The 12,524-nt window shown below is 50.8% G+C and overlaps 3 protein-coding genes across 6 annotated transcripts; 2 read left to right on the top strand and 1 right to left on the bottom strand.

Moving 5' to 3' along the window:
- Positions 1-794: 794 nt before the first annotated feature.
- Positions 795-4,382, top strand: ARHGEF39 (Rho guanine nucleotide exchange factor 39). Of its 3 annotated transcripts, none has more exons than XM_057724486.1 (9): positions 795-1,030; positions 1,241-1,335; positions 1,575-1,695; positions 1,951-2,069; positions 2,647-2,717; positions 2,970-3,098; positions 3,261-3,490; positions 3,746-3,834; positions 3,954-4,382. In XM_057724486.1, the coding sequence occupies exons 1-9, from the start codon at positions 893-895 to the stop codon at positions 4,075-4,077; spliced, it is 1,116 nt and encodes a 371-aa protein (XP_057580469.1). In that variant the 5' UTR covers positions 795-892; the 3' UTR covers positions 4,078-4,382. The 3 variants fall into 3 exon arrangements, with proteins under 3 accessions (XP_057580469.1, XP_057580470.1, XP_057580471.1); XM_057724487.1 differs by having other exon boundaries at positions 4,019-4,382; XM_057724488.1 differs by having other exon boundaries at positions 4,022-4,382.
- A 27-nt stretch (positions 4,383-4,409) lies between these two features.
- Positions 4,410-7,111, bottom strand: CCDC107 (coiled-coil domain containing 107). Of its 2 annotated transcripts, none has more exons than XM_057724490.1 (6): positions 6,921-7,111; positions 6,678-6,832; positions 5,416-5,473; positions 5,235-5,325; positions 5,027-5,139; positions 4,410-4,943 (listed from the first exon to the last, which is right to left on the bottom strand). In XM_057724490.1, the coding sequence occupies exons 1-6, from the start codon at positions 7,024-7,026 to the stop codon at positions 4,696-4,698; spliced, it is 771 nt and encodes a 256-aa protein (XP_057580473.1). In that variant the 5' UTR covers positions 7,027-7,111; the 3' UTR covers positions 4,410-4,695. The 2 variants fall into 2 exon arrangements, with proteins under 2 accessions (XP_057580473.1, XP_057580472.1); XM_057724489.1 differs by having other exon boundaries at positions 5,416-5,476.
- A 3,189-nt stretch (positions 7,112-10,300) lies between these two features.
- On the top strand, positions 10,301-11,900 carry SIT1 (signaling threshold regulating transmembrane adaptor 1). The gene is made up of 5 exons (XM_057724298.1): positions 10,301-10,476; positions 10,597-10,732; positions 10,819-10,877; positions 10,971-11,032; positions 11,124-11,900. Exons 1-5 carry the CDS (start codon positions 10,404-10,406, stop codon positions 11,355-11,357), a joined length of 564 nt encoding a protein of 187 aa, XP_057580281.1. The 5' UTR covers positions 10,301-10,403; the 3' UTR covers positions 11,358-11,900.
- Positions 11,901-12,524: the final 624 nt, after the last annotated feature.

Raw genomic sequence — 12,524 nt, forward strand, 5'->3', positions numbered from 1 at the left:
ATAATTTCCCCAGCCAATTCTCTACCATTGGACATAAGTTATTTCCAGTTTTCTCTTGTTACAAACAACATTTTGCCACCTAGTACATATATTTTTTGTCCACATATCTATTTTTTTAGGATGCATTCTTAGAAGTGGAATTGCTGTGTCATAAGAGCAGGCACATTTTAAGATCTCATACACACTGACAAAATGGCACTGCTAATTTACCCTCCAGGGCTATTACCAGTTTTCAAAAAGACCTAACTAAGTAAGGAAAATCTGCTACATTTTATCTCTGACTAGGTAACACAGATTAATCAGCTCCAAGCTTTTGGCCAGAATTACAGCAATTCCGATCCACCATGTTAGTTATTGACACTTTCTGATAGGAAGCTAACTGGCTACCAGGTTTTGGATCGGTATGAAAGGAGAAAACGAGTTAGTAACTTAAAACCTATCAACTTTTGTCCGGGGGCCAAAATATTCAAAACCTGGTGACCCGTGAAGATTCCTAGTAGTGAACGCATCGGGAAGACCTAGGGCCCAGCGTTTGGCACTGGCCCAGGACAGAATCTCAATTCTACAGGCGGGACACTGCGACCCTGCCACTGTCTAAACCCCCAAAATCTCCTGATTCAAAGCCCAAGCTGCTTTCCAGCTTAGAGGCACTCAAAGGAGGGCCACCCACTTGCCCCACCCTGCCCTGCCCCGGAAAGCGCCGCGCACCTGCCTTGGCGGTGGCCTGAGGCAGTTCAGCGGGCAGGTGCGCATGCTCCGTTCTGTGCGCAGCCTCCAGGCGCCAGGGGGCGCGCTCCCCCCAAGGCCCTGTCCCCGCGGCTCCGCCCTCGGAGCTGTTGGGATTTGAATCTGCGGCGGGCTGAGGCCGGAAGTGCCGACCCCTCACTCCGGCATGGAGATCCCGGGCCCCAGCGCGCGGTGCCCGGTGCGAGAGCAGCGTGCCCGTTGGGAGCGGAAACGTGCCTGCACTGCCCGGGAGCTGCTGGAGACCGAGCGGCGCTACCAGGAACAGCTGGCGCTGGTGGCCACGGTGCGGGCCCCGCACACCCTCCCGTAGGGTTCGGGGACCCCAGGGTGTGGGAGGGTCCCTACAGGTCGGTGACCCTGACTGAGTATTGTGGGTCCTGACCGGACCGCCTGCACGTAGGGAGCTCAGGCAGACTTGCACAGTTTCTAGCGGCGCCTTGGCACTAGCCTCCTCTTTCTGCGGACTGCATACCGGTATTCTTTCCTTCCGCAGTACTTCGTGAGGCTTCTGAGAGCCAAGGGCACCCTGCGACCACCAGAGCGCCAGGCCCTATTTGGGCCCTGGGAGCTCATTTACGGCGCCAGCCAGTGAGTAGAAGGGGCGTGGGGAGAGCCCTGACTCTGGCAGTGCACGGAGCTCAGAGTGGGACAGATCGGAGTCTGCCAGTTACCTCACTTGTGGTCTTGGCCCAGTGCCTTAATCTGCCCCAGTTCTCCACCCGTAAAGTGGGGTAATAACACTACCTCCGGGGCAGGGTTATGAGAATTAAAAGAGGTGGTGCTGGAGTAGTTCTTGGACTGCTTTTTTATTGTCCTGACCCGAGCAGAGAGCTGCTTCCCTACCTCGAAGGAGGGCGCTGGGGACAAGGGCTGGAGGGCTTCTGTCCCCACCTGGAGCTCTACACCCAATTTGCTGCCAACGCTGAGAGGTCCTGGACCACCCTGCAGGTAACCTGAAGATGACCTCAAGTCCCTCCCCTCTTCCTCCATACACTTCCTCTTCATCTGGAGACCGAAACTTCATTCATAATGTTCCTGCATTTATAGAGACCTGTGGGTGCCAGCTCTGTGCTAAGTTCCTTGTAGGGAGTCGGGGTTCTCTCAGGAACACACAGCTTCCTGAGGGCTGGGGAATGTGTACACAGAATACAATATAAAGAGTGGCCTCTCTCTCTGCTGCCAACCCTTTCCCCATCACTCTAGGAGCAACTAAAGAAGAACAAAAGTTTCCGGAGGTTTGTGCGACTTCAGGAAGGTCGCCCTGAGTTTGGGGGCCTTCAGCTCCAGGACCTGCTCCCTCTGCCTCTGCAGAGGCTCCAGCAGTGAGTGAACTCACCTGGACTCAGCCAGCTTCTCTTAGAATTCTGAGTCTGTGTGATTGCTGCTCTCAGCTTTGTGGGATTCCATGGGATCTGTCCACTGTGTCTCTCCTGGGACAAACTGCTCCCAAAAACGTTTTGCAAGAGTAAATGTGAACCCATTGGAGTACCTGGTTTGTGCAGCCTCAGGCCCTTAACTGGGATTGTGGAACTTACACTGAAGTGAGGGTTGGAGATGAAAGGCTTGCCTAGCTTAGACTTTCTGTCCCTGGGGATGAGTTAGAACTTATAGTCAGTTGTCTATAGCATCCTCCTTAGGCTGATTAACTTTCACCTTGGGATCTGGCCTCCTGAGCTATGGTCAGTCTGCCCCTCTGACTCTTCAATGAGAGATGGAAGAGGGCCATGTGGTGTGAACCCAGGTTCTGAGTCCCAGATGAAAGAGGGGGTAAAATAGCCACAAGTGGGTCTTTCCTGGCTTTGCAACTGAAGTTTGTATAGGGGGTGATCTGTATGTCAGGCAGAGGAAATTTTGCCCAGCTGTACATCCCCTCACAGACTTCCAACTGTCTAATTCCAGGTATGAGAATCTTGCCATTGCTTTGGCTGAAAACACAGGTCCCAAAAGCCCTGACCATGAACAGCTCACAAGTATGTTCTTGCTCCTCCACAGCAGTCCTTGGAGACTGCTTCTCCTGTATCCCTTTCTGGTTCTGACCTTCAGCAATGTCTGACAGGCCCCTATCTTCCAATAACATGTATACAATGTTCCTATTGCCCCACATACTCTTCAAGAAGTTAAGACTCTGACCCTGGTCCTCTCTGGAATAGCCTGTCTTTCACCACTACCATTCACCCAAAGTCAAAGTTGTGCTGGGAGTGGGGCATGGAATATTATTCCAGGGGCTGCCCGGCTGATAAGTGAGACTGCCCAGAGAGTCCACACCATCAGTCAGAAACAGAAGAATGACCAGCACCTCCGGCGTGTCCAGGCTCTGCTCAGTGGACGGCAGGCAAAGGGGCTTATTTCAGGTAGTCTGCGTGCTTCCCCTCAATCCTCAGGCTGCCCTTTTCTCACCCCTAATCTTCTCTATTGCCAGCACATACCCCCTATTTCCTCAGCCTCCCTTTCCTTCTATTCCACGGATCATGGTCCTGAAGCTGCACCAGAATAACAGCTCTCCCATCCTCTAGGTCGCTGGTTCCTACGCCAGGGTTGGCTGTTGGTAGTGCCTCCCCAAGGGGAGCCTCGGCCCCGAATGTTCTTCCTATTCTCTGATGCACTGCTCATGGCGAAGCCTCGCCCCCCATTGCATCTGCTGCAGAGTGGCACCTTTGCCTGCCAGGCCCTCTACCCTATGGCCAACTGTCAACTCCAAAGGGTCTTTGGCCACTCAGGAGGCCCTTGTGGTGGACTGCTCAGCGTAAGTAACAGGCAAGAGCCCTAGGTAAGGTAGGAGAGGCCCAAAATATACCTTAAGTGCCTGTGCACTGCTCATCTCCTTGGCCTGGGCCCCCAATCATGGGAACTGAGCCACCTACATTGGGAGGATACTAGGGCTTTGGGGTTCATACCTGCTTCTCACTTCAGCCCTAAGTTACCTCCATGGAAACAGGAGAGCCTTTAGCTTAAGGCTCGACCTTTCGGAACCATGTGCTAAGAGGTGGTCTCTCCCTAGCTGTCCTTTCCCCACGAGAAGCTACTGCTTATGTCCACAGACCAGGAGGAGCTGTCGCACTGGTACCACAGTCTGACTCTGGCCATCAGGTAGGTTGTTTTCCCTCAGGAAGAGTGCTGTGGTGAGGCCCAGGAGCTGGAGACAGCGGTTCTGAGCCTATCTCATGTCTGGAACCCACCCCCACCCCTCACCCCACTCTCCCATCCAGCACCCTGGGTGATTTTGTCAGAAGAGAGTGCTCATGCCAGTGCCTGAACTATCTTCTCTCCAAAGCAGCCAGAAGAACTAGAGGAATCTTACAAATTCCAGAGTCCAGGAAACCTCAGGGATAGGTCAGAATCTGGAGTACAAAGGAATGTTCTTCAGTACTGACAAAACACAGACTCTTCATGGTTTGAGAAGGATCATTTTGTGTTTGCCTGACACCAAGACACGACCTGTCATTTGACCAGCTCTTAAGAACCAGGACACCAAATCTGACCCAACTGAAACTCCACTGAACCAGCCCCTCCAACACAGAGGGATTTGGGACTGATAAGCCTGGTGCTATGTCTATGGACAGCTTTTCATCAAGGTTGCAGCTTTGCAAGTGTGGCTGTTTTTATGTTGTATGTAGTTTCTATAATTTATTTTCCCACTGGATTTTAGTAAAGTTGTTTCTTTTTGTAGAAGTCTTTTTGCAGAAGTCTTTTTGCCTCAGCTATGTGATATGAGAAAAGGGATTTTTGTGCCCTGGAGGCTGGCATGACCATGGCTTCAGGAATACACAGGACTGGAGCTCCCTCTATCTTCTCGGCTCCTACACTGGAAGGCAGCCTCTTTATGTCCTAATAAGGGAAGCTTTTCAAGAAGGCCCAGTTCTTAGGCACCTAGTATGGTTGCATGTGTTTGTGGTGTGTGTGTGTGTGTGTGACCAGAATGGAATGGAAAAAGCACACAGGAGCATCCAGTCACAAGAACAGACTACGTTTTACTAAACTTTCAGCTGTTGTCCCTCCTTCCCAGTGGGGGCTGAGACTGGGGCCCTTTGCCGCAGGCTTCCTGCATCTTCTCCTTAGTTCCTGCTCCATTTCCCTGGGAGTGGCTAGGTCCCTTGTCCCTGTGCTCCACTTTAGGGGCTCCTCCCAGGCCTGACTGTCACCAGCCTCTTCCTCGTCCTCTTCTATGCATAAATCCTCAGGAAAGGGTATGCTGGCCTCTGTGAAGGGGAAGATCAGGCATGTTCCAGTTTCAGAGGCTTTATCTCTGTCTCCACCAGACTCTCACCTCCCAACCCTGTACCTGATTCTGGAACCTCCACACCCTTGTTTGGTTTGTTCTCTTGTAGCAGCTGGTGGATGGTCTGTAGCTTCATGTGCAGAAGCTCCCGCTGGGCTCCAGCCAAGGTAGTCACACTGCAGATATATCCACTCAGAGGCTGCCCATCTCTGTGCCCACCTCTCCCACCTATCACAAGTTCCCCTGGCCACAGGGTCACTGCTCTCCTTACCGCTCAAAAAGAGGGTCCAGCTGGGCCATCAGACTGTTTAGGTGTTGCTCTGTCTGGGCCAGCTGTTGTGTCAGCTGGGCCAGCTGTTGCTCTGGGGGTAAAGAAGAAAAGGAGAGCAACGGTTACTTACCTTCTGCAGTCCCTTAATCCCCCACCAAGTACAGACTTCTGCAAAACCCACCTGACTGCGATGAATCCTTGCCTGCCTCCTCTTGGAGAACAGTAGCCTCATCTTTCCCCTGCTGTGGAAAAAGGCAAAGGCAACAAGGTTCTCAATAACCTCAGTCTCCAAAGCCAGAAAGAGAAGGAGAATAATTTCAGGAAGACAAAGCTAGTGGGTTTTTACTTCAGAGAGTCCAATCACATCTAGCCCAGCTCCTCACCCAGGACAGGAAGCAACGTGTCAATATGCCCCACACATCATTGCTCAATCTGCTAAAACACCTCCAGGAAGGAGCAGCTCTCTCCAGTCTGATAAAGCTCTGGTTGTTAGTTTATACACAAAGCCAGAAACTGTCCTTCGTGTATCTTCTTTTCATGGTGCTGATCAGAGCCTTCTAAAATCATATCTTTTCAACATGATAGCCCCTCAGGAATTTGAAGAAAATGGTCATACTCCCTGTCTTCTCTGGTTTAATAGCAGCAGTCTTTTTCAGGCAGTGCTCATTTGACATGGTTTTCTCTGGCTGCTTTACTCTGGTTTGTTTTAAGAGCATGTACTGCTGCCAAATTGTTTCTTTCAGACTATACTTGGGTCCAAGAATAGAACTTATCATCTATCCTTGTTAAACTCCATCATTAAATTCATTCCCTCATCCTAGCCTCTCAAGTCTATTATGGATCACGATTAGCTATCCCTCCTAGTTTCATATCATCTCCAAATTGGCTCAGCCCGCTATTTCCCAATGCAAGTAAGTGATAGGGTCAGGGCTGGAGAGAGAGCCCTGGGAGATACTACTTTCCATTTCAACAGTTTCAATCCACCAAAATGTACCGTCAGTTCACATTTCAGGGCCTCCTTCCCAAGGAGAACTTGAGACTGCTTGGTACCTCGAATTCTAAAAACACTTTGGCTACGATAATCAACTGCTCTTGCCAAGGTTGGAGTCCGCAGGAACCGCACTTACTGTAGTATGCACGTTTGCTGGGTTCAAATCCCAGTTCCACCAGCTACTAGCCCTGGGTGACTTTGAGCAAGTCACTAAACCTCTTCACTGGATTGTTGGGAGGATTAAATGTGATGATCATTATTTACAATTTACCAAGCGCCCTTCACATCCATTACCTCGTTGGATGCTCAAAATAACCCCACAATGTTGGAAAGCCAGGGAACTCCTGTCTTCATTTTACAGAATGACGGGGAAATGTGTCTTGTTCTTGGTACCATGGAGCCCCCATTGGAGAGTCAGGCCCGAGGCATCCCCAGCCCTGGCCGTGTCGCACCTGTAAACACTTGTACAGCACAAAAGCCACGGCGGCCGCGGTGTACAGCGCCCCCAAGGGCAGCGCCCCGGCCCGGGCCCGCTCGCGCTGGTTCTTGGGCGGCGACGGTCGCCGCCCGGGTTCCGTGGCCCCAGGGCCGACCTGGGCGGCGTCCCCTGAGGAGGAGGGCAGAGGCGGTCAGTACAGCTGGGGCTTGGGGCCCGTGGGCAGTCCCAGCCTCCCTCCAGCAGCCCTCGCTGGTACCTGGGTGTGCCCGGCGGTCGGGGCTGGGGCGGTCTCCGAGGACCTCGGGCAGCACAGACAAAAGTAGCAGCCCCAGCGCACCTGCGAGCGACAGAACGGTCGCCATTGCAGGTAGATACCGGGAGTACCCGGGCAGTGCCGGCGTTTGCCGGACGCACCCGTGCGCAAGCGCACGCGCGCCCCCGAGCCCGTTCCGCTCCCGCCCTCCCTGGAAGGTCACGCCCACCCATTGCGTGGGCGGGGCCAGGCCTTATTTGCATAGCACTGCGGGCCCAGCATAGTTCGTTTAAGAAATTAGTTCCTTTCTTATCTCTGTGTAGGTATTCTGTTAGCCAGAATGTCTCCGGAAGCCTACAGTCTTAGAAGATTATACCTGGAAGTGTGTTTTATTTGCCACGCCACCAATCTCCTCACCCTAACCAGAAAATAAATTTCCGCTTGGACCTATAAAAGGATGGAGCGCGCCGTTAATTGCATAGCTCGTGCTGAAGGCCTGTTTCCTAGGCTACAGACGGGGGACTAGTTCCTTATTTGCGCCTAGGGGAAAGTCCCCGGACCTCCGGCAGAGAGTGCCTCGTGCGTATGTACGTAGACCTTCCCTGCTAATCACGGATAAACCCGCCAAGAAGCGATCTCACTACCCGGTGGGGGAGCCGAGCGGTGTGTTGTGGGGTTGTCGTCCGTCAGCTTACATAGTTACGCAGGCAGTGCGCTTCTACGCGCACCAACCACACGGGGCTCATTCTCAGCACGACTGCTTTTAGTTACACGGCTCGGAACTACTATTTGTTCCTCCTGTGACCTACTACATCCCTGTATCATTTTTTTGCAATTCCCACTTTGTGCAACAGCTTCCTCTTCCCCACTCTCTCCATCTGGCAAGTACCTGTAATAGCCACCATTTATTGTGAGCATGGTACACAATAAAATTTGAACTCTGATTGCCTGGGCTAGAATCCTGCCTCCCCTGCTTGACTAGCCGACTACCCAGAGGTAGCCTGGGCTGCAGAGCAGAGTAGTCCAAACCTTGACTCTAAGTCAGTTGACATGATCAGTGTAAATAAGTGGTTCAGCCAGGTGTAATATGATAAATGGCCCCCGGCTGATTGTTTCCTTTAGGGAATTTGGGTCCACTATTGCCAGCTTTTGTGATTTTTTTTCCCCAATAGATCAACAAATCAGGATTTCAAAATTTGGAAATCTCCAGTTTTTAAATGTTGACGAGGAATCAGTGGCATACTTAGCATATTTGACACCTGAGAGGTTTTTAAAAAGTCTCTTCATGACAAAATTATTTTCAGTAATAAACAGGAAATGAAACAAATAACAGGGTCCAGAAAAGAAACTAATAATAATAAGGGCCAGAAATTCAAACGGTGAATTATTTCTTTTATTGACCTCTGTAGATATAATCATAACAATATTAAAAAAATAGTTACAATTAAATATACATTACAGAACAAGAAAGGGTAATGGGTAAAGGGTAAAACTTCTTATTTTATTGTATTTTTTTGAGAAAGGGGCAAAAAACATACCTACACATTAATCCGTCTGAGTAATAAATAACTCTACTTTCTTTTTTAAAGTTACCTTCTGCAAATTTGTCAACAGTAACTTTTCAATATTCCTATTCAATAGAAATTACAGCTAGATTTGTCAATCTCCATGCATAGTTGATTAAAGACTGCCTTTTACTAATTTTTATTTTAAAAAAGTTTCTTTCACATGAAGCAACAGACATACAAATAGGAGAAGAAAGTCTTAAACAAGATGTTTGGCAAAGATTCCCAAAAATTCCATTTCATAGTAAATTCAAGAAATTTTCAATACAAATAAAAACTATGTAGTCACCTAGAATGACAAAATTAAAGTAACTCAAGCTCAATTTATTTGACTTTTCAATCACTGTGCTATCATTGTTCATTGTAAATCTACTGGTTAAATGCAGGAATATGTAATATCATAGGAGTTGGAGACAGAACTTGTGCCCAAACCAAAGAACAACTCCAAATTTTTAAGAACTGATTCTGGATGTAAACACACGTAGATGAACCTGTTTGTGTCAGGAGCGAGTTGTATAACTAGAAGTTCTATAGGTTAACTTCCCGGTAGATTATAATAGGTGTTTGTTTGCTTGTTTGTTTTGGCAGCACCACTCAGCATGCAGGATTTTAATTCCCTGACCAGGGGTGGCAGCCGCACCCTCTGCAGTGGAAGCACGAGTCTTAACCACTGGACCACCTGGGAAGTCATAGATTATAATGTTTCTAAAGGATAAGTAATACAAATGTGCTAATTTGAAGCTTATAGGGTAGTATTAAAACTCATCAGTAACTACAACAATTTAGACTGTAGACCTACAAAATATTTTTCAGAAAGGAATATTTTATCATTGACATTTTTTAGAATTGCCGAAACTTGGTGATAATAAAAAGGAGACTGATTTTTAGTCAGTTTTGTTTTTATTCTCTACAGACAATACCCTCTTATTGCCTGGAGGGGCAGACTCTCTCCTGCCATCCCCATCCTTGGTACATCACTGCAATGATTTTACATTTTTTGAAAACATTGTATGAGCCAGACAAAACTGATCTCTGACCTCCAGTCTAAGGTTTATATTTGGAACTTAAAATCCCTCTTCCCACATCAATAGCCTCCCATGTGGTTGGGCTGTCTCTGGGCAGAGCAGGTACCCTGCTGCTCCCTGAAGTGAACAAGTGCAAACACAGGGCTGTTTCCCAGGATAGGACTGGGGGAGAGGTTTCTTTAATTCAACTAACTTTTGAGGTTAACAGTTCTTAGGGACAGTTTGGGTGAAATGGACCAGGAGGAGGGAATCAAGCTTCCTCTATCCCCCAAACTGTTATACCAGTAGTAATGACATAGGTCATCTTAACACATGCCCCTTGGGTCAACCTTAGGGTGTAGTGGCCTTGTAGGTACCAGGGGGCCTCCTCATCCCATTTCACTTCATAACATGCTCATTGAGGACTACGTTCTCCGTCCTCTGTCATGGGGCTCAGAGTTGGCAATGAAAAGGCAGACACCCTGTGGCAGAAAGGAATCTGCCTGGCTTCCTTGTCTTGTTGGTTCTGCCTCATGCCACTTCGGTCCCCCTCAGGGTCTTCACGAGCTCACCTGCTCATCTGAGCTGTGAGGGAGGCATCTCAGAGGAATGGCAGGCCCTCAGTAAACTCAGGCCTGCCTCTTCTCTGGCAGAAGTGGGTACAGGGTATGGGGAGGAGTGGGGGTGGGGGCGGAAGCTTAGGAGCTGCTGGGTGGCGCAGGTGCAGGCACAGGGCGGTGTCTTTGTTCTTTCACTCATCCCTCCCCTCCCCCTTCCTCCCCGGAAACCAGTGACTTTGTGACGACTAGTATTGGAGATGCTGAGCTTTGGGGGCCAGGCCCATGGAGGGGTGGGAGTGAAGGGGGCTGCCACAGCTGTCAGGTCATAAATCAGCTGACCCCTTGGCTCAGGGCAGGATGTCTGCAACTGTGGCTTCCACAGCAGCAGGTCCAAGCGGAGCTGACAACTGCACGGATCTACTAGTGCCTGGTAAGCTGGGCGGGGCAGGGGCAGGGGGAGGGGTCACGTGGTCCCATGTCCCACATGCTGGGACCTGGAGGGCTAGGCTGGCCAGTAAAGCCCCCCACCCCCATCCTCTCACATCCACAGGAATCCCCTCCTTGACCAAGGCCTGGGGATTGTGGGCCCTCTTAGGGGCTGTGACGCTGCTGCTTCTCATCTCACTGGCTGCGCACTTGTTCCAATGGACGTGTGGCCGGAGCAGGAGCCGTCCGAGACAGGGATGGTGAGTGGGGGGCAACAGAGATGAGTTGATCGAGAGTTCCCTCTTACCAGCAAATCCCTTCTCATCCCCTAAACTCTGTGTTGCAGCTCCGGAGAGTCTGTGGAAGAGGTCCCTCTGTATGGGAACCTGCATTATCTGCAGACAGGTAGGAAGTTGGCAGAGGGGAGGGGCACAGTGGCCAGGTCCTGGGTGCAGGGGGAGAAACAAGAAGTGACCAGATTCCTGTTCCCTGTCCCAGGACGGCTGTCTCAAGAACCAGGGCCAGACCAACAGGATCCAACACCTGGAGGCCCTGCCAGGGTGAGTCAGTTGTGGCTGAAGGAGAGGAGAGGGAAGGTAGTGGGGGATTTTTCAAGGGTCCAGTGAACTTCTAATAGCCTTGCATCTCCAGGCTGCAGAGGAAGTGATGTGCTATACCAGCCTGCAGCTGCGGCCTCCTCAGGGCCGGATCCCCAGTCCTGGAAGCCCCATCAAGTACTCGGAGGTGGTGCTGGACTCTGAGCCAAAGCCCCAGGCCTCGGGTCCCGAGCCGGAGCTCTACGCCTCAGTGTGTGCCCAGACCCGCAGAGCCCGGGCTTCCTTTCCAGACCAGGCCTATGCCAACAGCCAGCCCGCACCCAGCTGAGAGAGGGCCTGGCACAGTGGGGCATACATCTCCCCCCCCTCCTCTATTTCAGGGGTTACTGTTACCCTGTCTGGGGCATGACTGTTTCCCAACCACCCCCTAAAGACAGGCAGCTGTTGCTCAGTCACAGGAGTTACACTCCCTGAACTTCCTATCTGAGCTGTGAGGGAGGCATCTCAGAGGAATGGCAGCCCCCAGATTCTTGAGGATGGAGGAAGCAAAGGCAGTGTCTCCCTCTCCACCTCTTTTTTCTCTATCTATTCCTCTCAACCCCAAACTCCCAGGTTCTCACTCCTTCTTCCAGAGTTTAACCAGATCCTCCCCACTCCAGCTGCCTCTCAGTCTACCCCTGACATCTCAGTGTCTCCTCAGAAATAGGAAGTAGGCAGTGGGGGAGGGGGTAAGAGTCTGAGAGGACACGGATGGCTACCCTCCTCAGGAGCCCACAGGCTGGAGGGGTCCTGGAACCCAGTGACCTGAGAAAGCCAAGCCTGGTCTCTGACTCGAGAACCCTGGCAGAATACCTGCTATCTTTGTTATGTCCCCAAGTTTTTAAATAAAACTTCTGAAAAAGTGTTTAGATTTTACCTACAGAGCTACACACCTGCAACAGGCCCCACAGGGTGGGGGTGTGACCTTTCCTCTTTGCATACAGCACTTCTGGGAGTGTCCACCTGGGAAAGAAGGGCCAAAAAGGGCCACCCCATCAATGATACAGGGGTGGGTGCTAGGGGTGGAGGCGGGAGCCCAGCTGCTGCTAGAACAGCCCCAGGATTTCCACACAGAGCCTTCCCCATTCCCATCACTTGGGGTCTGCAAGCTTCCCAGACTCTGACCTACTTTCCCCAGGGCCATCACCCACAACCTGAGGTCTGGGCCATTTCCCTCTACAGCCTCTGTAGATCTCCAGGCAGACCTTGCTGAGGTTTGAGCAGGAAAAAGGGCAAACTAAGGCTTTTACTTCCAAACTTCTCTCCTTCCTACTTAAGAGTCCCAGAGAAAACCACAGAGTAGGGAACCTTGAGCTTGAGACCAAGAGAAGGAGGACCCAGACACACACGCACACACACACACACAGTTTGAGACCAAGAGAAGGAGGACCCAGACACACACACACACACACACAGACACACACACACACACACAGACACACACACACACACAGAC

The sequence above is a fragment of the Hippopotamus amphibius genome, chromosome 2, assembly GCF_030028045.1.
Source record: "Hippopotamus amphibius kiboko isolate mHipAmp2 chromosome 2, mHipAmp2.hap2, whole genome shotgun sequence".
Taxonomy (NCBI): Eukaryota; Metazoa; Chordata; class Mammalia; order Artiodactyla; family Hippopotamidae; genus Hippopotamus; species Hippopotamus amphibius.